This window comes from Schistocerca gregaria, chromosome X, assembly GCF_023897955.1.
Source record: "Schistocerca gregaria isolate iqSchGreg1 chromosome X, iqSchGreg1.2, whole genome shotgun sequence".
NCBI lineage: Eukaryota > Metazoa > Arthropoda > Insecta > Orthoptera > Acrididae > Schistocerca > Schistocerca gregaria.
This window is the reverse complement of record NC_064931.1, coordinates 466,885,703-466,913,344: the sequence shown is the minus strand read 5'-3', so window position 1 is coordinate 466,913,344 and position 27,642 is coordinate 466,885,703. Positions and strand designations below refer to the sequence as shown.

The following is a 27,642-nucleotide window of genomic DNA, read 5'->3' as shown; positions in this document are numbered from 1 at the left end:
AAATTTTAATCGTGATGGCACACAGTAACCTACATGAGCAGTTTTTAGCCTGTGTATAGTCGTACGCCGTTACCGACAGTCCGCGGTAGCAAGGCTTTCTTTTGTGCGCACTTAGACAGAATTGTAGCGCGAAAGTAACTGAGAAAGTCACGTAAAAGTAGTCTCACTCGACAGCGCATGTAGATGAGCATGGTGATAACAATTCTGTTATGGTGGTATAATAAGTAATTAACTGTGGGCGCGTGTACTAGTACGTCATGGAACGGGGCAAGCAACGCACTTTCGCATTTAGTTTGAATCATTTCGATCGGGACGTGATTGATATGCGTGAATATCTGCCGTGAAGCGTTCACAATGCCATGCACATCGAACTGTGAACCAAACCACAAGGATTAAACGCGAACGTATTCAGATATATGATGTATACATAACACGAATTTATTACCCTGATATCTGAGGTTCAATTGAGTGGATATCGCGACGCCAAAATATCGTTAAGCTCACGAAAAATCTGCCATTATACTTCTATGATGTGGCTATGAGAGAGGTATTAAAGTGCATCCATTATCAGTATGTAAACAGCGCAACCAAGTAACCTACAATTTCGGAACAGAAATCAAAAATCTACCACAACTGTGTTACTTTGAACAGTTGAACCGTGACTTGTACTTGATCATTACTACATTTCTACAATAGCTAGTGCTACGGATGAAGAAGCAGCAGAGCATAAAACTAGTGTAACTTAAACCACGACGTAGAATGTTAATAACGTTTGTTTTATTTAGAAAGCTTTAAGACTTCTCACATAAAAAAACGGAGGCATTAATTTTCAGCATGTCTTCGTACCTGTCAGAGAATTCGACACTACTGTTGTAAAACTACCATAGACTATCTAAGGGTAGAATACATTAGTTTTCTTTGTAGATTAGGTTAGCTAAGGTCACACCCGCGGTACCGACACGTTGGTTGTGTTGCGTACCTATCGGGTGCTACCTCATACCAATCGCTTTCCTTACGTGTGCGATCATTGCCTTACTAGATTCCCCTAAAAACTGTCTACAAACTGAGTGAAGGTATATAAAGGGCAGGGTAACATACGGAATACTTTTATTCTACATAATGATCCCCCTGTCTGTCACTTAAGAATACACAGTATTTACAGCAAAACTGAAAGTATCACTGTTGAATTCGGGTTTTATTAGAAAATCGTTGATTTGTAAAGTGAAACAGAGGAATGTTCTAGTAAAAATAAATAAAAAATACAGATTCATCCTCTAGCGCTAGAAAAACCAACTTCATCAACAAAAATAAAATAAAAACCTAAAAAAATAAAAACAGAAATACACTGCCGGCAAAAAATTAGTACACCTGGAAAGACGTCGTCGATTTTGATCCAATGACGGTGTATGCCAGCTGGGAAACAGTAGATGTACTGGTAACGGTTTGAACGTCGTCCACCAACGGATAGTGTAGTGACGTAGCTACTAGTGCGCCATCTCTGTCTACCCTTTAATAGGGAATGCTCACAGCCAAAAGGCTCAGCGTGCTGCAAACGTGTGAAAAAAGCAGGCAATTATACCACGGTGAACCATTCGTGCTTCCTGCAGCCCACTGGGAGAGACCGATAGGGGTCAACGTGTGGCCTTCCCAGTGGCGGGATGGTCATTCCGGAAAACTGATACACAAGCTAGACGTGCTGTGTTACTTACGCAGTGATGCTCAGTGGCCAGATGAACATTGTCACAACCGTACATAAGGTTCTGGACGTCCCCGCAACACAGACGTCCAGGATCGTCGTATTGTAAGAGCAGCAGTGGCAGATCGTACCTCTACGACAGCACAGATAAGAGGGCTTGTGAGACCAGACTGTCAGCACCAACTGTTGCGAACATGTTATTGGCAGTAGCACTTCAGGCACACACATCACTAGCCCGCCTTCCAATCACGTCACATAATCGATGTCCACAGCTCTACTGGTGCTATTAGGGGATCAGTTAGAAGATGGAATGAGGCGCCGTGGTTCTCAGGGACGGAAGTAGATTCTGCCTGCACCAAGTGATGGTCATTTGCCCCTACGACGTAGACATGGTGAGTGCAGTCTCATAGAGTGCATTCGTCCTAGGCGCACTGGCCGCACCCCTTGCCCAATGGTTTGGGATGCGATAAGGTACAACCTCTCTCACTTTTGGAGTTTCTGGTGGGGATGCTGACCAGTGCCCGGTAATGGCAGAGTGTTGTTAGACCCGTTCTTTTGCCGTCTTGCAACAGATAGGTGATGTGTTGTTCCTACAGGATAACGCTCACCCACACACTGCCCGTGAAACTCAACGTGCTCTGCAAGTCGAGTAACAACTTCACTGGCCAGCATGATCTTCAGACTTGTCTCCAATCGAGTACGTGTGGGATGTGGTGGAACGAGACGTGACTAGTGCGATTCGCCATCAACAACTCTTACAGAACCACGTGGACAGGTCCAGCAGGACTGGCGTAACGTATCTCAGGACAGTATTCACCATCTGTAGGATCGACTGTATATCAGAGTCAGCTCCTGCACTGCGGCCGTAGGAGGCTACACCACGTACCATTGTGGGTGTATCAGTATGAGTCGATACTTGGTACCTCAGAACCGCTTCTGCCACTGATCTGTAAGAGTAATCATTTCATGTTCTCCACACGCACTGTTGCAACAATAAATCTCGAGTGAATTGGAAATCTCTAAAATGGTGTAATAATTTTTTCCGGTGTTGTATATCAAAATATTTCGTCGAACAGCTTTCGAGTTTATCAATAAAAACAGAATATCTTGCCTTTGATCATGATGTACATTCGTTTGAGTTCAAAATAACAAGAATAATTAATTATATTTTTATGTTTCGACATGTAAACGGTACTTGCACTAAGAGTAGTTGCTTTGGTTGCAAAAGAGCGCAGAACTCACATGATCTCAGGACAGTATTCACCATCTGTAGGATCGACTGTATATCAGAGTCAGCTCCTGCACTGCGGCCGTAGGAGGCTACACCACGTACCATTGTGGGTGTATCAGTATGAGTCGATACTTGGTACCTCAGAACCGCTTCTGCCACTGATCTGTAAGAGTAATCATTTCATGTTCTCCACACGCACTGTTGCAACAATAAATCTCGAGTGAATTGGAAATCTCTAAAATGGTGTAATAATTTTTTCCGGTGTTGTATATCAAAATATTTCGTCGAACAGCTTTCGAGTTTATCAATAAAAACAGAATATCTTGCCTTTGATCATGATGTACATTCGTTTGAGTTCAAAATAACAAGAATAATTAATTATATTTTTATGTTTCTACATGTAAACGGTACTTGCACTAAGAGTAGTTGCTTTGGTTGCAAAAGAGCGCAGAACTCACATGATCAACAATTTTTTATTACTTATAAAACGCAATTTATAAACTCAAAGGATATAAAATGCACGCTGGACTAACCTGGGTGATGTGCTCCTATACTTATATGCCAAACAAGCAACTAAACAAACAAGGAGAGCTCATCGGCTCCTAGATTCTCTCTTACACATTCGTTTATATGTTTCTTTCCCCAACAATACTACTGGTAATTCAATTTACAACTTCCGAGCTTTAGTTCTGGAGTTTTGGCAGAGTGCAACGCTACTCGATACCGATTCAGCTGAGTGGTGCCTCGTGGCTGCTCCAGCGCGTGAAGGCAGGCAGCCCCCCAAAAGGAAGTCTATGGGTTTGCCTACCTTCAGCAACTAGAACATCTGCATGGCTCCACTCGGCTGAATCGCTGTAGAAGTCTCTGACCGGTATATTTTTTAAGTGGTCAACAAAGGTGCATAGGTGGCACCGAAAAGTTGTCTAACTGGGGTTCTTAGAGGGACCCTTTGCCATTTTATTCGCACAAATACCAGTATTTTACCCTTCTACTATTACACTGTAGGAGGGCCCGAAACGGAAGGGCTGCAAAAGCGTAAAGTCCCTTTGCTGCTTCGGACCACGTTCAAACTTTGTCTAACGATTTTCAACGGTCCACAGTGGTTCCATCCTCTGTACAAGAGAAAAAATTGTAGTCGCACTTCATTTCAAAGGGGTGCAATCACGTTCAACGGGGTTGCAGCACCAATATATTTATAGAGAATGTTTAGATCCTCTGGGTGTGTCAGCAGCTTTCAACGTTGTCAAGAACGTCGTCTTGTTGTTCATCGCACTGTGAACTGACGTTTTAGACCGCGAAAAGTGTGGGAATCAACGCCTCAAGGTAAATGTTGCTTCCATTGAGGCCATTTACGCCATTTATTGAGAGCTTTTCTTATCGATCCTGAGCGGCGGTCAGTCTGTAATATTTACCTAGGTCAACCATAAGAAAAAGAATTAATTTCAACCCTTTGGTGTCGTGGTTCTAACTTCCAGCGCAGTGGCGTCAAGAGAAGAGTACAGCGTGGGTAAGGTGGAGTGTGATGACCTTCCCATCGTGTTACACGTCCACAGTGGCGTAGGGCAAAAATATGATGAAGCTTGGTGCCAACGTGACATCGCTAACCCCCCTTACACCTCACATGATTGAGCTGTGGCCTCCCTTCGCATGTTTCGACACATTGCTGCTGGAAGCGACGGGGAGCCTGAAGGTGAAGTCGCAGGACGGCGTGCTTTTGATCCATTGCACTGGGATACAATTACGAGGTTTCGAAGAAGTGATACTTTTTTACCGATAAACTGCAGTCTCGATAGGCCACGATCCTGCTGCTGCTGAATTCGGAAAAATGCTACTGGATTTTTTCCTACTTACAAGAGGCGTAGCACGATAACAAACAATTAGCATTCGAATGTGATTTCGGGATGAGAAACCCGCAGCGGAATTTTTCATTCTATACTGAATGTCGATGGCGTTCTCCGAACTACGAAGGATACTCGGCAAGTTAGTAACAATCGGTTGGGAAAAAAATCTGATGAAGCTTTGGACATATGTGTTGGGCAGTGTCTCTTAGTGTGACGGTAGATAGAGTCACGTCGCTCTTCTCAATACTGAGTGCACATTGAGCTCGTCAAGATGCCTCAAAAGCAGTGTCTCCCGCCAAGTAATGTCGCCTGCCGACAAATTTCGCCTGATTTCATGCAAACCCACGAAACATAACTGTCATGCAGTTCCTTCTTCGTGATAGATCTCAGCCGCTCATTGCAGGGCCAATGAGGTTAATACTGCAGTGTTTTCGGTGGGAAGTGTTCGATCATCCCCTCTATATCCCGGACTCGGCTGCTCCTACTTTCCATCTCTGCTCGGATGAACCGCTGGCTATGATGACAACATTTTGCCACAGACAGCGCATTGCAGTCCAGCGTAGAATTATGTCGTGAAGCGCAGGAGGCTGCTTCTAAGACGAGGGTGTAGGGAAGCTGGATCAACGCTACGACAAATGTCGAAGTCGGCGCGGTGACTATGTAGAGAAGCACCTGGAAGGTGTAACTACCTGTTGCGAAGAAAATAGCTTTGATTTTCGCTGTGGTTTCCATTTCGAGGCCGATCGTTCCTTACTTCGCGAATAGACCTCGGATTTTGTGCAGTTGGGCCTAAATGCCACTCATGTTCATATCCAAGCCTACACACCACACCTATTTAAGGTTTTTGCATCTCGCAGTAGTTATTGTGTTACTTGGCCGATACCCAGGTTTTATCACAAAGGCTACAAATCTAATTTTCTCCCGCACTATTAGTGACTTTTTTCCATTTATAGTTCGAACTTCTGATTGTACGCATCTTTAAGAATACTGTATCCTGACATATTAGTTTGTTTCATTACTAACTTTTATATACTGCAAACCATTAGTCCGGTAGAACACACATTACAATGATTCTTTATTCGTTGTATCATAATATATCCTTTCCTACGTATGCTTTTACTTCTTTTACGATTCAACATGTTGAGTGAGTGAGTGCGTGCATGTGTGTGCGCGAGCGCGCGCCTGTGTGTGTGTGTGTGTGTGTGTGTGTGTGTGTGTGTGTGTGTGTGTGTGTGTGTGTGTGTGCGTGTGTGTGTGTGTCTGATATGTCACGTATAAATATTCAGTTGATATTTGACGTTCCGCAATGTATTGTAGAAAAAGGCTCGTTTTCATTCAAATTTTCATAGTCATAGTAACATAGATTCAGTTTTCCTAGCTACAATTCCTCAAAAATCTTATCTGATGTAGCTACCATCTTAGTTGCTCCTAAAAATATAGGCGGTAATTGTCAACAACGGGAGGAAGCTTTGGTAACCTATTTCTGAGAAGATATTTAACTAAAGTAATCTAGTGAAAACCCTCTGAATAAAAGGCCTGTAGCACGGAATCCATACATTTCCAGACAAACTTAAATTGAACCTCATTGGTCCATATTTTTCTCGTGGAACTACTCCTTCTCTTAGTTACCTCTATATAGCTGCTAAATTCATTCTGCACTCAAGTAGTCGCCATATTTGCACATAAACAGTGACAAGAGAACGTCATAAAATACACTAAGATGACAAAAGTGATGGGATACCACCTGATATCGTGTTGGACATACTTTTCCCCTGCGGGATGCAGCAACACGACGTGACATGGACTAAAAAACTCGTTGAAAGTCGCCTGCAGAAATTCTGAGCCATGCTGCGTCCATAACCGCCTATAATTGCGAAAGAGTTGCTGGTGCAAATTTTGAGCACAAACTGACCTGTCGGTTATGTCCCACAAATGTTCGATTGGACTCATGTCGAGTGATCTGGGTGGCCAGAATGTTCTTCAAACCAATCGTCAGCAACTGAGACCTGGTGACGCGGCGCATTGTCCTTCATAAAAATTCCACCGTTGTTTGGGACCACGAAACCCATAAATGGCTGCAAGTGATATTTAAGCCACCGAACATAACCCTTTCCAGTGAATGATCGGTTCAGTTGAACCAGAGGACCCAGTCCACACCATTACGGAGCCACCAACAGCTTGCGCAGTGCCTTGTTGACAACCTGGGTCCACGGTTTCGTAGGCTCTGCGCCATACTGAAATCCTACCGTCAGCTCTTACCTGCTGAAATAGCGACTCATCTGACCAGGTCACATTTTTCCAGACGTCTATGGTCCAACTGATATGGTCATGCGCCCAGGTAAGGCGCTGCAGGCGAGGTCGTGCTGTTAGCAAAGGCACTCGCGTCGGTCGTCTGTTGCCATAGCCCAGTAACAACAAATTGCGCCTCACTGTCGTAACGGATATGTTCGTCATGTTTCCCACATTAGTTTCTACGGTTTTTCCACGCAATGTTGCTTGTCTGTTAGCACTAACAACTCTACGCAAACGCCGCTATTCTCGGTCGTTAAGTGAAGACCGTCGGCCACTGCGTTGTCTTTGATGTAAAGTAATGCCGGAAATTTGGTTATCTCGACACACTTTTGTCACTGCGGCCCTCCAAATACTGAATTCCGTAACCGTTTCTGAGATGGAATGTCCCGTGGATCCAGCTCTAACTACCACTCCGCGTTCAAAGTCTGTTAATTCCCGTCGTGCGGCCATAATCACGTAGGAAACCTTTTCACATGAAGTACGCGAGTAGAAATGATAGTTCCGCGAATGTATTGCCCTTTATATCTTGTGTACGCGATCCTCCCGCTATCAGTATATATGCATATCGCTATCCCATGATTTTTGTCACTTCAGTGTGTCAGCTCACATTAAGAAATTCCAGATTTAATGGTCATCTCACCTGCTCGAATGGTTAAGCATTTCAAAGGAGTTTGGGTTCATTTATCATGTATGCTTCATTTTAAACTATGAAAATGAAGAGAGTATGTGAGAACTGCAGCAGTGTATTAAGTAGTGTAATTACGGTTTATCCAGCAGAAAATGGTTTTAGTGGGGACATTGCCGTAGGGAGATCACATGAAAAATCATAAGCTCCACTCCTAGAATTCCAAGACACAAAGGAAGTATTTTGGCAAAGGTATATGTAGGGAAAACAGGTGACTTGGCATTGGAGGAAGCACAGAAAGAAACGCCGGCAATTGTGGCAGACTGAGGAGAGAAGGATGGCTGAAGTGTAAGCCGCTGAACAGACTGCGAGAAATAGAACACAGTCTCTGAGACCTATTGCAGACATTAATAGTAATTTTCGTAGTCGTCAGTGCGTGAAAATCGTCAGAAAATGCAAGTATGGACCCTAGATTTTAGCCAAGCGCGAGTTGTAGGCTCTCAACCACAGCAGATGTAGGAGATGCGACCAAGAGAGTACTACCGACTATTACTTTTAAACTGACATTCATGAGAACCAATATTTTGTCGGTACACAACCAGAGTATTATGCAGAATTTCAGTTGGATTAGTTTGCACTTGGTTATAAAACAAACACTGGAGTGAGATAAAACACCATAACACATGGTGTACAGGGTGGTCAGAAACAGCCTAAAAAGCTTGTTAGGGTGTTGCAGGGCAGATTGTGCTGAAGAATAATTGTTAAGAAAAAATTCCATAGGTTGTTCCGTTTCCAAGTCAGTTAGCATTAAAGTTAGCCAGTCAGGCCGTTGTAAGCGCAAATTCAAGCGTCCCGCAACGATCAGTTAGTGTTACTTGTTCTCACAGCGTAGACGATAGCCAGCGTACTGCTCTGCCTTAAGCTTGGGTTCGACCCCTACTACCATCCCTTGTCCAGTTTTGTATCGTTCTCTTGTTCGATTTTAGGAAATCAAATGAAGTACGCGTTTGATGATACCGCCTCTGGCGGAACGCTTGAATTTACGCACGTATTTGCCTGATGGTCTAAATTTAATGATAATTAACACAGAAACGGCGCAACGTATCGAATTTTTGTGTGTTGTTAATAGTTATTTCTCAGCACATCCTACCATGCAACTCTCTCGCAAGCTTTTCTCACTGTTTCTGATAACCCTGCATAAGGCAAATAAAATCCTGAAGAATGTATACAATTTGTCAGAATATGATAAGTTATCATTGACGCAAAGAAAAAAATAGAACAAATTTCAGCATTGTAGAAATGAGAGTAGATACGTCCATGGATTATTTAACAAACACATGCATATTGGAAATAAATATCGGTTGTTATTCTTTACAGCTAAAGGCACTAGCAAAAAGAATCTCATCGATGTGTTAATTCTGTAGACGTCATGTCATCAGTAGGTAAAAACTGCTGTCTCTCAGATACAAATGACTCCTATTTACTCTATATCCTTACTTCCAGAATCGATTTTGAGGACTTATAGTCACAATATAGGGGCACAATTTTCATACTACAACAGGAGCTGATAGAATAAATTCTTGACTCTTGACATAGTTTAAGAATCGAACTAACACTCTCAGTAGACCTACTAACCCATTCTGCACATTAAAAAAAAATTTAGTGAGATGAGATATTTTTGTTATCTCTGTGATGAAACTTGGAGACAAGTTAAAACTAGTGCCCTAATTGGACTCTAGCACAGATTTTTCCGTTTCAATGAAGATACCGTGGAAGGCTGGATGTGAGTTGAAACTTTGAGCTGGTCCTTGACGCATACACAGAAAGTGCAGTTAATAGCCTACTGCACGTGAAAGTATTCCTCTTCTGGGCCTCATTTGTAACTTATTACAAATGCTCAAAACATTATTAATTTTATAGCTCTGTCCATGAGTGTGGGACAATGTACAGAGTTAACTCATATTTACCAAGAAAAAATAACAAAATTTAAAAAAAAATTCTACTAGTGAATAAAACTGTTCCATGTAGTATCCAAGGAAAAGAAAGCTATGACTAAAACTACTATACATACTTGAAAAAGTTGAAAGTAGTGGTACAAGTAAATACACAGTTATATTAGTAATTTCATGAAGTGGTATTAATTATCTTTGTGTGTTATTTGACCTGAACTGTATATTTTCTTGTGCCTTCCTTATTGTAAATCATGTGAACCGGGCCACATGGGGTGCTGAGTTAACAGCGGTTAGTAGAATAACGCTAAAAGCGTATTAAATGGTTACGAGTCGAATGGCAAATACTCAGCATATTCATTTATTATACAATTTCCAAGATGAACATGAGGACCACGCAGGTACACCAAGAACTACAAAATGTCAATGAAATTTAAAAGTAAGAAACTTACCTCCGAGAACTTTTAGACGCCCGTACACAAAATTGTAAAACATAAAATCAAGTGCTGGCCAAAACTTAGTACGAAAAATTTGACTCCAGATCATGTGCTCTCGCAGTCTGAAGATAGTACATAAACCCGAAATGTAGCCTTTAGAAAAGAGGCAGGAATCGCCTACTTCAAAATAACTCTTGGCAGTTGAATATATAGGACGTTACACCCAAGACGCATTGATAAATGTGCATTTCTCACTCTCTGACACTATGTGATCCTGATAATTCTCAAGTTAACACACATGTAATAGTGGTTGTTCGATTTTACAAACTTTACAAAACTTGAACAGGTGGAAATTCATTGAACTTTAATTCGTGCGAGATGGGAGAATATGAATAATTATGGAAGGACATTAAAACATATTCTTTTCATATTGAACCTATCCAATAATTCATGCTACTAAGTCATGGGTTCATTACTTAACACAGAGTATACGGATGGTAAAAGCGCAAAATAAATTAGTAATGACCAACATTCAGCAGCATACCCAAAATTTGCCTTCGCGCGCGAGAGCGCGCGCGTGTGTGTATGTATGTGTGTGTGTGTGTGTGTGTGTGTGTGTGTGTGTGTGTGTGCTCAATTAGTATTAAGCTGAGTTACCTACTTTCATTGTAATACATAACGTTAGTAACTGAACTACTGCTACTGATATATATCTAATAAACTATACTAACGTAATTACACTCCTGGAAATGGAAAAAAGAACACATTGACACCGGTGTGTCAGACCCACCATACTTGCTCCGGACACTGCGAGAGGGCTGTACAAGCAATGATCACACGCACGGCACAGCGGACACACCAGCAACCGCGGTGTTGGCCGTCGAATGGCGCTAGCTGCGCAGCATTTGTGCACCGCCGCCGTCAGTGTCAGCCAGTTTGCCGTGGCATACGGAGCTCCATCGCAGTCTTTAACACTGGTAGCATGCCGCGACAGCGTGGACGTGAACCGTATGTGCAGTTGACGGACTTTGAGCGAGGGCGTATAGTGGGCATGCGGGAGGCCAGGTGGACGTACCGCCGAATGGCTCAACACGTGGGGCGTGAGGTCTCCACAGTACATCGATGTTGTCGCCAGTGGTCGGCGGAAGGTGCACGTGCCCGTCGACCTGGGACCGGACCGCAGCGACGCACGGATGCACGCCAAGACCGTAGGATCCTACGCAGTGCCGTAGGGGACTGCACCGCCACTTCCCAGCAAATTAGGGACACTGTTGCTCCTGGGGTATCGGCGAGGACCATACGCAACCGTCACCATGAAGCTCGGCTACGGTCCCGCACACCGTTAGGCCGTCTTCCGCTCACGCCCCAACATCGTGCAGCCCGCCTCCAGTGGTGTCGCGACAGGTGTGAATGGAGGGACGAATGGAGACGTGTCGTCTTCAGCGATGAGAGTCGCTTCTGCCTTGGTGCCAATGACGGTCGTATGCGTGTTTGGCGCCGTGAAGGTGAGCGCCACAATCAGGACTGCATACGACTTAGGCACACAGGGCCAACACCCGGCATCATGGTGTGGGGAGCGATCTCCTACACTGGCCGTACACCTCTGGTGATCGTCGAGGGGACACTGAATAGTGCACGGTACATCCAAACCGTCATCGAACCCATCGTTCTACCATTCCTAGACCGGCAAGGGAACTTGCTGTTCCAAGAGGACAATGCACGTCCGCATGTATCCCATGCCACCCAACGTGCTCTAGAAGGTATAAGTCAACTACCCTGGCCAGCAAGATCTCCGGATCTGTCCCCCATTGAGCATGTTTGGGACTGGATGAAGCGTCGTCTCACGCGGTCTACACGTCCAGCACGAACGCTGGTCCAACTGAGGTGCCATGTGGAAATGGCATGGCAAGCCGTTCCACAGGACTACATCCAGCATCTCTACGATCGTCTCCATGGGGAACAGCAACCTGCATTGCTGCGAAACGTGGATATACACTGTACTACTGCCGACATTGTGCATGCTCTGTTGCCTGTGTCTATGTGCCTGTGGCTCTGTCAGTGTGATCATGTGATGTATCTGACCTCAGGAATGTGTCAAAAAAGTTTCCCCTTTCTGGGACAATGAATTCACGGTGTTCTTATTTCAATTTCCAGGAGTGTATATGTAGACATGCACCGATTGCCTGCGGGATCAGGTGGGCTGACTTTTTTAGAAGGCTTTTGTCATAATTTATTAATTTAACAGTGTGTGGCGAACGACAGTAATTTTGAGTGGTCGCGCTAAAAGCAAAGCAGAGACGTTCCAGCTTAGCGGAGTATGACTGCGCACGAAACCCCTTTGGTTCCTTGATTATTCTTAGTTTTTGTGTATGACTACTTCGTGTTGGTTAATGAAATTATTTTGTGAGTTTTTATGTGATTGCTAATTTGGTTGTGTTTTGTGGATGCAGTCAAACAATAAAAGCCAAGTAACATTCTCAAGAAGCTCTGCGTTATTTCAGCAATATATATACACTCCTGGAAATTGAAATAAGAACACCGTGAATTCATTGTCCCAGGAAGGGGAAACTTTATTGACACATTCCTGGGGTCAGATACATCACATGATCACACTGACAGAACCACAGGCACATAGACACAGGCAACAGAGCATGCACAATGTCGGCACTAGTACAGTGTATATCCACCTTTCGCAGCAATGCAGGCTGCTATTCTCCCATGGAGACGATCGTAGAGGTGCTGGATGTAGTCCTGTGGAACGGCTTGCCATGTCATTTCCACCTGGCGCCTCAGCTGGACCAGCGTTCGTGCTGGACGTGCAGACCGCGTGAGACGACGCTTCATCCAGTCCCAATCATGCTCAATGGGGGACAGATCCGGAGATCTTGCTGGGCAGGGTAGTTGACTTACACCTTCTAGAGCACATTGGGTGGCACGGGATACATGCGGACGTGCATTGTCCTGTTGGAACAGCAAGTTCCCTTGCCGGCCTAGGAATGGTAGAACGATGGGTTCGATGACGGTTTGGATGTACCGTGCACTATTCAGTGTCCCCTAGACGATCACCAGAGGTGTACGGCCAGTGTAGGAGATCGCTCCCCACACCATGATGCCGGGTGTTGGCCCTGTGTGCCTCGGTCGTATGCAGTCCTGATTGTGGCGCTCACCTTCATGGCGCCAAACACGCATAAGACCATCATCGGCACCAAGGCAGAAGCGACTCTCATCGCTGAAGACGACACGTCTCCATTAATCCCTCCATTCACGCCTGTCGCGACAGCACTGGAGGCGGTCTGCACGATGTTGGTTTGTGAGCGGAAGACGGCCTAACGGTGTGCGGGACCATAGCCTAGCTTCATGGAGACGGTTGCGAATGGTCCTCGCCGATACCCCAGGAGCAACAGTGTCTCTAATTTGCTGGAAAGTGGCGGTGCGGTCCCCTACGGCACTGCGTAGGATCCTACGGTCTTGGCGTGCATCCGTGCGTCGCTGCGGTCCGGTCCCAGGTCGACGGGCACGTGCACCTTCCGCCGACCACTGGCGACAACATCGATGTACTGTGGAGACCTCACGCCCCACGTGTTGAGCAATTCGGCGGTACGTCACCCGACCTCCCGCATGCCCACTATACGCCCTCGCTCAAAGTCCGTCAACTGCACATACGGTTCACGTCCACGCTGTCGCGGCATGCTACCAGTGTTAAAGACTGCGATGGAGCTCCGTATGCCACGGCAAACTGGCTGACACTGACGGCGGCGGTGCACAAATGCTGCGCAGCTAGTGCCATTCGACGGCCAACACCGCGGTTCCTGGTGTGTCCGCTGTGCCGTGCGTGTGATCATTGCTTGTATAGCGCTCTCGCAGTGTCCGGAGCAAGTATGGTGGGTCTGACACACCGGTGTGAATGTGTTCTTTTTTCCATTTCCAGGAGTGTATTAGTAACTTCAGTGGTGATTCCGATATTACGAACACGAAAATTAGCTCACAAGAAAATGTGACCACAAGAATGGTAGGGACTCTATCACGTACAGAAAGTGGACGGCAGGAAGTCGAAAGCTGCCGATTTCTAGCAACTCCAATTGAAAATTCATCCGTGCCGTTTCTTAACAGTTGTGAACTAGAAACAGGTTGACTCTACGTTTACCGCCGTTTTGCCCACAGAACCCGAAAATTTGGTTTGCACAGGCAAAGCAAATTATCTGTATAGTGGAATAACAAACGAGAAAACCAAGATCGCTTATGTGGTAAGCCAGTTGGATCAAAACTACGCATCTATGGTGGAAGATATAATTGTAAGCCCACCATCTGAAAACTTTTACCAACACCTAAAGTCAGCGTTAATACAACGGGTTTCCAAGTCGGTTGAGCAACAAATCCTACATTTATTGCATCATGAAGAGATGGAAGACAAGACGCCTTCGAAATTTCTCCGACTTCTGGGTAGCCTCGCAGCATACACGGAAATGCCAGACTCAATTGTGCGCGTGCTGTGGGCAAGTCGCCTAGCTGTATCAGTGCTAACCATCGTACATTCACACATGGAATCGAATTTACATAAGCTGGCAGAGATGGCCGACCAAGTACAGGAAACAATTTCATTTCCGCTACCTCCAATCACAGAGCTTCCACGACATTATACAGCAGCGTCAACAGAGATGACCGAAGCAACACAGCGGAAGTACCATACAGATATACAGGACGAGTTGCAGCAGTTGTCAAATGCAGTACAGCAACTGTCATTCCAGGTAAAGACGTTAACAGTGCAGCATGAGCAAATGGAAGTTGACGATAAAGAGACAAAAATTCAGAGACGACGGAAAACGTTTTCTCAACCACCAGATAGGAGAAACAGCCTGAGCCAACATGTCCATTTTGTTGATATCACGAGCTTTTTGGTGAACGTGCAACACGATGCTCACCACCGTGCAATTACCCAAACTTCTCGAATGGCCCGCAATACGAGCGACCGGTTGCGGTATTTATTTACAGTTCTAACATAACAATTCATTATCTCACAGACTCTTTGTGGCAGACAAACTTTCGCGGTGCAAGTTCCTCATAGACACAGGGTCGAATGCTTCCTTATACTTGTACAAGATGTTACGTGTTCGTGTGTAGCCCATGCCCTTACAGTTTTCTCCAGGAAACAACTCGGTGATTAAGAGATTTGGTGAAAGAACTCTGCCGTTAGATTTCGGACTGGAGAAGAGATATCAGTGGCAGTTTTTTGTAGCTTTTGTAGCAGAACCAATAATAGGAGCAGACTTCCTCCCCAATTTCAGCTTGCTGCCTGAGGTCAGGAATGGCTGTCTAATCGACAATACTCCCGGTAGCAGTACAAGAGGCACCCAACCACCTTATCCCATGAAAGATGTGCGAGAAGCATTCGTCACAAATGAGTTTACGCAGCTGTTTCAACACTTTCCCGAGATTGTTACACCACAATGCAAGAAGAAAGGCATGAAACATAATACGTAACATTTCATCGAAACCGCACCGTGCCCACTAGTGTCTGCACGGCCACGGAAGTTAGCACCTGACCGCCTAGTAATTGCAAAACTAGAATCCGAGAAATTGTTGAAGGAAAACATGATCCGTCCGTCTAACAGACCATGACCGTAGAATTTAGTTTCCAAGAAAGATAAAACGTGGAGACCTTGTGGCGATTTCCAGGCACTAAACGCAAGGACAATACCAGGTAAGTACCCGGTTCCGAATTCACAGGAGTTTAACAAAATGTTTCAAATGGCTCTGAGCACTATGGGACTTAACATCTGTGGTCATTAGTCCACTAGAACTTAGAACTACTTAAACCTAACTAACCTAAGTACACCACACACATCCATGCCCGAAGAAAAATTAGAACCTGCGACCGTGGCGGTCACGCGGTTCCAGACTGAAGCGCCTAGAACCGAACGGCCAGGAGTTTAACAATTTGCCAGCGGGATCACATGTGTTCAGTGTAGTGGATTGTGCAAGACCTTTCATGCAAATTCCAGTGGCGGCAGAAGACGTGCCAGAGACAGCTATAACTACCCCGTTTGGCCTTTTGGAACACATGTATATCCCTTTTTGACATACAAATGCAGCCCAGATATGGCAAAGGTTTATCGACGAGGGTTTGCGTGGCCTGCATTTTTGTTTCACTTACATTTATGACATTATAGTATTTCCTAATACTACAGCGGAGCATAAGGATCATTTGACACAGGTTTTTCAACGTCTCAGTGAGTATGGTGTAACCATTAATTGCAAGAAGTGTGTCCTAAGACAAAACCAAGTGACTTTTTGGCATATTTAGTTACCGCAACAGGAATTACTCCAACACTGGAGAAGGTGCAGGCGTTACAGCAAACATCATCCCCGACCACATACCAAGAATTACAAATATTTGTAGGAAGGGTAAATTTCTACAGGCGGCACTTACCAAGGGCGGCGGAGAAACAGAAGCCCTTGACAGCAGCACTGTCAGGTGCCAACGGTAAAGGTAAGTGCAGAATTCAGTGGTCTATGTAAATGCACGTTCGTTCGAGGCAGTGAAGCAAAGTGTAGCTGACGCAACGTTTCTAGCACACCCTGATCCCACCGCACCTTTGGCAATTGTTGTCGTTGCTAGTCAGGCAGCCATAGGCGCAGTATGTTACTTTTGCGTAGCAGCCTTTGGGATTTTTTTCCAAAAAATTAAATGCTCTGCAAAGAAATTGGAGTGCATATGATCGTGAGTTGCTGGCGGTTTGTGAGGCAATCAAATGTTTCAGAACGTCAGTAGAGGCCAAAGACTTCACCGACTTCACGGCCCATAAACCCTTATAACGTTTGTTTTTAAGCAGCCAGGCAAACTCAGTTATCCGAGGCAACAGAGACAGGCTAAATTTATAGTTCAATTCACAACCGTCATACTGCATATAGCAGGGGCAAACAATTTTGCAGCAGATTATCTTTCCCAAATAAATGGCGTATCCCTAAGCATTGACTTTCATGAATTGGTAGCGGCACAAGAGAAGGATGCTGAGCTGCAGCATTTCCTCTTGAACGAGAATACTGGTCTCCATCTAGTGCAAATTAGATTACTGAACCCGAGTTTCAAAGTTCGGTGCGACGCCTCTACAAGTAGACGCCTCTACAGGTAGGAAGCGCCCATTTGTGCCAACAGACTACCTCAGACGAGCATTTCATAGTGTTCACGATCTGGCCCACCTTGACATCAGGAGCACGGTCCGCCTGGTGACAGAACGTTTCGTATCGCCCGGAGTAAGAAAAGAACGCAGGAGATGGACGCGAGAATGTTATGACTGCCAAAGAAGCAAAGTGGGTCTCACGCCCATCCTCCGTTAGGGATTTTTCCTGACAGTTGCGAAAGATTCTCTCATGTTCATCTTGACTTGGTGGTGACCAGTACCACCTTCAGATGGTTTCCACTCCCTCCTTACGATAAGTGATCGATATACCCGTTGGGCGGAAGCCGTTCCGATAGCGGACATTTCAGCAGAAACGACAGCAAAAACCTTGTTGGGCGTGTGGATAGCGCGCTTTGGATGTCCTGTACATGTAACCGCGGACATAGTGAGACAGTCTGAGTCAACTTTATTTCAACAGTTAACCAAACTGTGTGGAATGAACCACCACAAAACTACCAGTTATCATCCCAAGAGTAACGGTATGGTTTAAAGATGGAATCGGACTTCTCCTATATGTCATGAGGACAAATGGACACAGGCTCTGCCTTTGGTATTGATTGGTTTGCGCAATGCTTACAAGCCTGACTTATGCAGGTCTACCGCAGAAATGGCGTATGGCCAGAATATCCACGTCCCAGCGGACTTCATTGAAGGCAGGAGTCCTGCTACAGGAGACTCTGATACATCACATACGTTCATAGCGGAGCGTCACGTCTGGGCACAATTCCAGGAAATACGCATGAACATCAACCAACATTCATGCACAAAGACTTGAGCAGTTGTACCCACATTACGCTGAGATCAGACGTCGTCAAACCACCATTACAACAACCGTATTTGAGGCCTTACGACGTTTTGCGCCGAAACACGCATACGATGAAAATCTCCTACAATGGGAAGTCAACAGTGGTATCAGTAGAAAGAGTCAAGCCAGCTTACATGCCTGCTGGTGGTAACGAAGAACCTCATCCGGCAAACAAGCTAGCTGCGAGGATATCGGAGGAAACAGTTTCTCGTGGGCCTCCACCGTCCAGTGAGCAGATATCACACGAGCAAGTACCGCATAGACACACACGAACAGGTCAGCAGGTACGCTTCAAGTACCGATACGTCCCGGGTGCTCCGCACTTTCAGCAGGGAGTCTGTGTGGCGACCAACTGTGATTTCGAGTGGTCACGCTAAAAGCAGAGACGTTCCAACGCAGCGGTGTATGACTGCGCACGGAACCCCTTTGGTTCCCTGATTATTCTTAGTTTTTGTATTTGACTACTTCGTGTTGGTTTCTGGAATTGTTTTGTGAGTTTTTGTGTGACTGCTAATATGATTGTGTTTTGTGGATGTAGTCCAACAATAAAAGCCAAGTAACACTCTCAAGAAGTTCTGCGTTATTTCAGCAATATATATAACTTCAAGTGTAATGTCTACTTGTTGCATTGTTTAACCATCAGTCAGTCCACTTCTCTTTCGAAATTCCATTGTACTTGGTTCAAATGGTTCAAATGGCTCTGAGCACTATGGGACTTAACAGCTGTGGTCATCAGTCCCCTAGAACTTAGAACTACTTAACCTAACTAACCTAAGGACATCACACACATCCATGCCCGAGGCAGGATTCGAACCTGCGACCGTAGCAGTCACGTGGTTCCGGACTGCGCGCCTAGAACCGCGAGACCACCGCGGCTGGCACTGTATATATGCGCCACTTACTACAAGTTCTGTAATATCACCACGAGAGCTGTGCCACAGCCTGTGCCCACGGACGTGGGCAAAATATTGGTTCTGCATCCGAAGATCATGTCCACTACATATAATTTTGGAAACAACAAGCCTCCACATACAACACAAGACGCCGTCGTTAGCATCAACTCTACGAACGTGGAGATCATGTAATGTCTTAACCACGGATCCAAATCGTTCTCTCCACCCATTCACTTCAAATCTTCAAGTACCTTAGCTGACACTTCACATCTCTTACTGAAAAAACTTATGTCGTCAGCTAATTTGTGTCCGTAAGAAGGCCTCGCTTCCATCACGACAAGCCGAATCAAGTGCTAGAGGTGAATGTGCCATTGGATGGAAGAGAACATTTCTAAATCAGTCCTTATAGACAGGACGAAGAATTCTTTTTAATATTTCATTTTTTCTGAAGAAAACAGAAAATGACTGGAGTATTCATTTAGGGAGCACATGAGCACATTCTTCATACTAGGGACGAATATCCCTTAGGACTACCATTGTTTATCTTGACAAATTTCAGTTCTTTTTTTATAGACTGATTTCCAACTGCCTTGCCATGTTAGATACACTACACCGGTTCTCAACAGATCACAGAAGTTAGGCAATGTCGGGCTCGGTTGCTACGTGGATTGGCGTCCGCATGGGACACATGGTGCCTTTGGCTATGGGACACGCAAGTCGTCGAAGTGGCGTCCAGTTCTAAGAGCTGCACGCGCCGTTGAGCCATACAACATTACAGTTATAGACTGATTAATACTTTCTATTCCTCTAAAACTCCTTTACTTGTAAGTAAAGCAAAGGCATTGGAATTTGTCATCATCCATCGTGTACCTGTGTTTACAACAATCCTGCAGTTTATAATTAACTATTTAAATAGTAAATTTGTCATCCTCCATTGTGCACTCATGTTTACAACTGACCTGCAATTTATGATCAACAATATGTGTAAAATAATAAATGTGATTTGTTTTTCAGTTTGGGCAAAGCAGCGATCCATACGAATCAGAAGATATCTCACGAGTGATAAATGGGGAAGCACCTCTCTTCGTAACAATGGAGGGTAAGTGAAATGCCTCCCATAAATTATGAAAACGTCTCGTTTCAAGTAGTATGTAAAGCAAAAGAGTAATACAGGCAATCCTAAGGTAACGAGCACGTAAAAGTACCGGCGTTCTTCGAAAACAGGTATTTCTTTGCACCTGTGCGGATTTCACCCACAGAACCAGAAGAAAAATGGTTTTTATGAGAATTACTTGAGTATTTACTTAGAGACTAAGTGATAAACATATAGATCTTTTGGTGCCTGATTGATGGACAACTAACTCAGTTTCTTTATATAAGACACTTTTATCATCACATTTGGCTGAAATACTTTGCTAATTATACAGCTTCAAAACCTCCGATGTATACTGCAAGCATTTCCTTGCAGTTCGGTAACAGATATTTGGGTTTCATAATTCAGAAATCCGCATGTTTTCCTAAGGAAACGCTACGGAGAATCAGCCAATTCCATAGTTTCAGGCGTAAAAAATGTTCCCTTTTATATAGGGCCATAATAAACCAAATGAAACCCAATCTAAGGAACTAAGTAGGAGATCGGAGGAGAGTTAATTCAACTTCTATGAAGTCGAATTGAATAAGACTTATTTGAAAGGATCTTTAACTCATTTACATCAATAGTGGTTGCATAAAATTTATTTACAATATGTTCTCAATTTACTTGAGCTGCTTCCCTTACTTATGTGGGGAAATCTGAGAATACCTTCGAACGCATAGGACAAGGAAGGAATGTAACGTAATCTAGTACGAAAAACTCATATTTAACAAGTTAAACGTCGTTAATCTTTGACACATAATACGGATGCATTATACAGAAATTAAAGAAGAGTGAAATTATAGAAAAGGTAAAGTCTGTGAAGCAAGAGTATGAGCAGGTTATTAGACGGACAGCAGAATTTGATTATTTATTTTGCTTCCTTCCCCTCCTTACAGCCCTTCCATTTGCTCACCTTAAGTTGCCTTCTATTCCATTTGATGTGGCAGCTTCTTTTTTTATTATTTATTTAGTTGAAACTCTCTGCCTGATTGTGAAATAAATGATATGGAAAATTTTTGATTTCGTGAAAATGAAATAGAAAATTAATGACACAGTGAAGTCCCTCTTTGTGGGTCTGTGTTCCTTCATTCATAAGTTCCTTTTCATGGCTGCGTATTGCTTTATCTTTAAGATGCCAAGTAGTTTCTACTTCTGAAATTCTTCATGTCTCTCTACCTTATAGAAATTAAATGCATGCTCCTTCATAAATGGAAAGAATTCTGATATCTTATCTAAATCCATTCTCTTGTCTACAGAAACTCGGGCTCTTATGCCTTTCTTAGAAAACTGGTGAAATAAATAAAGAAATTTATTCTCCTTCCTCGCAGCATATTTTCTTTCTACTACCTTACGTCGATATTGTAAGGTGCATTTAAAATACAAGTAATACAATGACAAAAAGTATTAATCTTAATTACAAAGTAAAAGGAGGGAATTCAGCAATCTGTACGCTGATCTTAATATATCAGGTGCAAAGATACCATTGCGCAGTTCGCAAAATTGGTTTGACAGTTTATTTTGTTTTGCAGTTCGTGGTGCCAGTTTAGAAATAAATTCCGTTAAACTTGGTGTGTCTGATGTCATCACGCAGTGTAGAAATTGACCCTATATTACCGCGTTGTTTTTCTGGCCATGGTATCGCTTTTGGTCCGGAGCCACAACTTCTTGTCACTTGACATATTGCGGTGCTATTCGCAGCAGTGATGCAGGTTTTCATTGATTCTAGTCCCACATTCCGCGTGCGCGGTGCCATGTGAACCTGTTTCTAAGGGTTTCCTCTTCATTACACTTACATAATGCTGTGAACCCGCAAGATGGACAGAGTATAACTTGGTGCGTGCTGGAATCCTTTCATTGACGACTTTGTGCCATTCTGCCCCAACCTCTGACGCAAACTATTTATGACGAATGTTCTTCCACACTTCAGACCAACTGGCATGAATGTATTTGATTTCCATTCTCTTAGGAGCCGAACGTTTCCTAATATGGTGGTATCATTTGCGGTTCAGAAAAAGCACAGCTTTGAATGTATTTTGTCAATATTTACGGCCACTACTTAGGTTTCTGGCTAAATTGCTTTCATATGTATACTTTTTAGGCCGATAGGGCTGAATTTTGATCTTTAATAAAATTTGTACTAGTAACGCTTTCAATTTTGCGTCAGTATCTATTAATCCGACCCTCTCTACTTCAAAGGGTAATGCTAGTATGCTACATTTCGTCGTGAAAACATTAATACGGAATACGAAATATCCAATAGCTGATAGTAGCAGTTTGACTATTGCCGCAGGTACTGGTAAAATGGACGCTAAATAATAAACTTTGGATAAGATGTAGGCCGCCCCCACACTATTTACTGATTTAAAGCTGATTATTACTGCCTGCAGTTTGTCTGGTTGGAAAATTAAGCATCGGACATTCATTAGTAGCCAGTTTTGGAGAGCGAATTTATTCCGAAGGTAGCTAAAGTTCTGACCGTGAGCCTACAGCTCATGCCCTGTCCATTCTCCCACATTGTTCTGTAATTCATTCACGTCTAAAATATTTTAATACTAATGAAGAGGTTGTAATGTGTTAACACTTTTGTACCACACTGTTCATTTACTTCACTTTAAATTCAAGTATCACGTCCCTACTTGTTTTGAGCGCACTCACACTACAATTCACCCATTTACCATGAGCTTATATGACTTTGCATTGCCGATTCTCTACTGTGCGACCGTCATTTAATCATATAACAACTCCCCAGATACGAAATTACTCCTCAGCTTCAACATTCTCACTTTGCTCACCCACATTTGAGTGCTACTCGCGAGATGGCTCTCGTGCGACTCTGTTTAATGTTTCCACAACATACTTCACATTTACCCGCCATCGCGGGAAACGCAACCACTATGGATTAGCCATGCAAGCATGTTCCGGCACGACTGCCTCACTCCTTTGCGCCAAACGATCTCCAGGCCCCAACCTCTCCCTTCTAGAACCATGGGGCATCCCCGTCAGCGGTGCCGCTGTGCTTTAACAATGAAGCGTACGGATAGATTAGATTCTTCTTATACAAGATCGATATCTGTACCCTTACATCTCCAAACAAAGTCCACGTAAAACAAGGATTTCTGAAAGTTAAAAAGAAAGAAATCATCTCACTGTAAAAGTTATTCCCCACTATCTGAAAACAAATTTTTCCTTTCATATTTTCCAGATCTGTACTTCATATAAACCACATCCTTCCATTGATATTATTTTTGACATTTACACAGATATATTAAATTTCATAATGTATAGAATCACTTAAGCAGGAAAGATCAAACTGAAGATTTCGTTTCAGTCCGTTTCAAATTTCATGAAACATAAAAGCTCACACTCCTCAGTTTTGCACACAACAAGATTAAACTGGGAATTACATTTACGTACCATTTTAGTCCATTCCAAATTTCATGAAATAAAACGACACACAAATACATTTCTCAAAATCCTCAACACCGCAAATCAAGCTGAAAATTACAAATACATTTAGTTTCAGTCCATTTCAAAACATATTAAATACAAAACTTCGAGCTGAAAGGAAAATACACAGAAACCTGTTTCTCATAAATTTTTAGACCACATTATGTTATTTTCTTTAACCAAATAGTTCAAATGAGGTAATTATATATGTGAAAAAAGGTATTCTGCATGATAACAAATCTAGAAATCAACAAACTTTACCAAATTATCCAAATACGAGGGCGAGTCAAATGAAAACTTTAAAATTGTAATAACAAATCGAAATTTCGCACCGTTATCCTGTAAGTTGGTAGGCGTGCTACAAACAGCGTGTAGAATGGCCTGTAGGTGGCAGCATGTGAAGATGCACACATACCGTCGCAGTAACCGCCCCACTTGCGACTTGCACCAGGGAAGAACAGAGTTTTGTTATTCTGTTTTTGCGTAATGAAGGTGTGATACCTATTGAAATTCAGCTACGAATGAAGGTTCAGTACGGTGATGCATGTTTTTCACAGTAACTAGTCTACGAATGGAGTAGGAAGTTCTTAAATGGTGTGACTTCAGTGGAAGATTCTCCTCGTACAGGTCATCTACAACGAGTTGTGACTCCACAGACTCAATGACATTGAAGCAAGTTTTACAGATTAGTCATGGGTCAGCACACGACATTGTGCATGATGTGCTCCAGTTTTAAAAAGTGGCGGCAAAATGAGTGCCACGGCAGCTGACTCCTGAAATGGGAGAACGTCTTGTTGATGCTTGTGAAGAACTTCTTCGCCTCTTTGAAAGAGAAGGTGATGGCTTCCTTGCAAGAATCGTTACTGGGGACGAAGCCTGGGTTCACTTTCACCAACCGAAAACGAAGGGAGCGAGCCAGGAATGGCGCCATTCCTCATTACCAAAGTAATTTCCATATGTTTGGAACGCTCAAAGACGCAGTGGGAGGAAAGAAGTTCAGTTCTGATGAAGAGGTACGCCACGCGGTGCATGAGTGGTTGCGTGGACTACCAAAAGGATTTTTTTCTAAATGAATTTATGAACTTTGTAAACACCGGGGGGGAGATTATGTTGAAAAGTGTTACAGATCTGTACCACTTCTGCGCAGTAAATAATATTTAACAAAATGTTTAAGGGTTTCATTTGACTCACCCTCGTATGTCATGGAAAAGCTTCTGAAATTCAATAGCTGCGCATAGTGGCCGCTCGGTTTGAGGCGCCATGCCACGGATTATGCTGCCACTCCCGCCAGAGGTTCGAGTCCTCCCTCGGGCATGGGTGTTTGTTTTGTTCTTAGCATAAGCTAGTTTAAGTGGCGTGACGTCACGTGTGCTGGACTGTTACTGAAATTGCTCGTCAATATTTTATAAAGCTTTTTTCTTCAGTTACTATTTTAGTTTATTTGTGTTAATATTTGCTGTAAAAGTAACTTATTAGTGGATTTTTATTCATCTCAGTCTTTCTTCCTGTGCTATTGACTCGAGTGGTCTGTTATTCGTGAGTGTGCTTGCGCCGTTCGTCCAAGCCTCGCGCCTCAGTAGAGTGTTTACATTTCGCGGCGTGCAGTTACAGCTGTAGTGGTTATAAAGCGAAATACTGACAAAGTTATTTGTGCGTTGTTTTCGCAGTTATTAATTTTAATACTTTTCAGCGGTGTTTCGTGTTGTTTGTGGCGAAATAAAGATTTAATAAACTTTAGGAAACGTTCGCTCGCTTTGTTTTTTGTTTTCTGTGCGTTGAAGTCGTTTAGTAAATTTCCTGCTTATATTTTCAACTGACAATTCTTATTCTTTCAAGTGCAATATTTCAGTCAAATTTTCATTCAGTGTTTTCCCTTCGTTGAGTGTTACAGTGTTAAATCTATAATCTAGGTTTAAATTAAGTTTCACAAAACAGAAAACTATCAAAATGGTCTACAATGACCCTCAATTATGTTTAATTACTTATCTAAATTGTCGTAAATTACAGTGGCTGATGTGGCTTCTCAATAATTATATAACAGAAAAATCATCGCGTTTCAGATTTTAACTTACGTAGCAAATGTGAATAACATGAGCTTCAATTGACGATCGACATTAGTATTACGTAAAAAGAGGATGTAACAGATGAGACTTCTGCAGTTCTGAGTGAAGCCTTATGTGCTCAAAAATGCGGCATCGCGTTCGTTCATTACCTTGTCAGTGTTCGTCAGGGGGCGGCGTGCAGCACAGCTCCGCTCACCTCGCCGCCTCGGAAATATCTCTCTCCTAACTTCTCGTTACTACAGTTTACCGAAGTTGGTTTTAAAAAAAACTATCTGGCTGTGTTCTCATCTGACAAATCAGGGTCTCAATGCTAACCTTAAGCTCCGCCTACAAAAATTCTGTCTATCCAATGAGAAACGTTATACTTTTCGTGGGCCGGCCGCGGTGGTCTCGCGGTTCTAGGCGCGCAGTCCGGAACCGTGCGACTGCTACGTTCGAATCCTGCCTCGGGCATGGATGTGTGTGATGTCCTTAGGTTAGTTAGGTTTAAGTAGTTCTAAGTTCTAGGGGACTAATGACCACAGCAGTTGAGTCCCATAGTGGTCAGAGCCATTTTTTGAACTTTTTGCGGTGGGCCAATGCTTTTAAAGTTTGCAACGTAATAGAGATGCGAAAAAGTCTCACAGCTGGAGTGGCCCATTTAGTGTTATCGTAAGATCTATACCGTTCTTATGGAGGGCTCTGGCTTTTAACATGTGCTGGGGGGTGGTCGTGTCGGTTAGATAGTGACGTGGGTGTCCGTCCCTTATCGTAGGGCCTTCTAGCTTAACACGGTTCTGCTCTCGGCTTCTGTCCTCGTTTCTCCCCTCGGAACTGCGTCTGCCTCACGGTGGGAAGGTACGACATGGATATAGGCATTCTTGTGTTAGTCTGTGGCATTCCATTTGCTCACTCGTTACTCGTATTACTTTGGTTAATATAATGTCACGATTTATTCGGAGATATGTGACATACTACTGGATTTGCTTATCATGTCAGAGTTTCATTGGAAGATGTTGGATTTGCCTGACACCTTACAGGGGGAATGCAGTGGGAAAGCCAGTGACCGTTCTAGTGAGGTCCTCTGCTGGGAATGCAGAATCTATAGTAGAAATAAGTTGATAGAGGTGCAGGGGCGTGAGATGTGTGCCCTTCAGGTGCAGTTACAACGCGCAAAGGTGGAACTAGGTTCAGGAAGATGAAGGGTGGTGGGAAATGGGAGCTGGCAGTTGGTAAAATGGCAGCTAGGAGGAGGTGGTATTCAGATAGTTATACTTTGCGTATATCCAATAGATTTGACCAACTGTCAGAGTTGAGTGGAGAGGAGCCTCTTGTAGCTGTACATGTAGGGAATATGCAGCAGTCCTCAGCAGTTACGAGACCTAGGTCAGTTGCAGTGTCTAGCAGAAAGGAGGTTCTGCTGCTAGATAGTTCGCACCATAGAGGTGTGGGCCAGCAGTTGCAGGAAGTGATGAGGAGTGAGTACCACGTCACCAGCGTTGTGAAGCCTTGTGCAGGGTTGGCTCAGGTGACTGACAGCATAGGGGAGTTATGTAGTGATAGTGGGTGGAGCAGGGAACAGCCTTGATAGGGCCGGGGAATATGATGTAGGTGGTGACCTGGTCAAGATAGCTACTCAAACTGGTGGCACTAATGTCCATATCGTGCAACTGTTTCAGCGTCATGATCGGCCTCATCTTAATGCGGCCTTTAAGAGCGTTAACATGGGCCTGGGGAGGGCGCTGATGGCAGAGGGCTTGAATCACATTTCAATGATGCCAGATGGTTCTATCAGTAGATCGGGTTTGAGAAGGCATGGCCTGCACCTCAGTAGGTATAGGAAGTGGAGGCTAGCAAAGCTTATAGGTGACAGTATAATGGGTGTTGGTGGGATCACTCATGGAAAAATTTCTGTAGTAGTTGGTGTTAGAGCTGCACCTTTTTTAGATTGGAGTCAGCTGATAGGTATACGTGCTTAAAGGAAGTCCCTCTGACTAAGGGCTCACGTTGAGGGGACGTCATGTTTCCAAGCAGAGAAGGAATTTGCATATTTCATGAAAATATAAGAGGT

At 43.8% G+C, this 27,642-nt stretch overlaps 1 protein-coding gene across 1 annotated transcript in view; it reads left to right on the top strand.

Annotated features, from left to right (window-relative positions):
• Window positions 1-27,642, top strand: part of LOC126298894 (uncharacterized) — a 629,072-nt gene that overhangs the window by 548,669 nt on the left and 52,761 nt on the right. Inside the window, exon 9 of the mRNA XM_049990433.1 lies at window positions 19,962-20,046. Coding sequence (XP_049846390.1) covers window positions 19,962-20,046 — 85 coding nt within the window. The remainder of the gene's footprint in view (window positions 1-19,961; window positions 20,047-27,642) is intronic.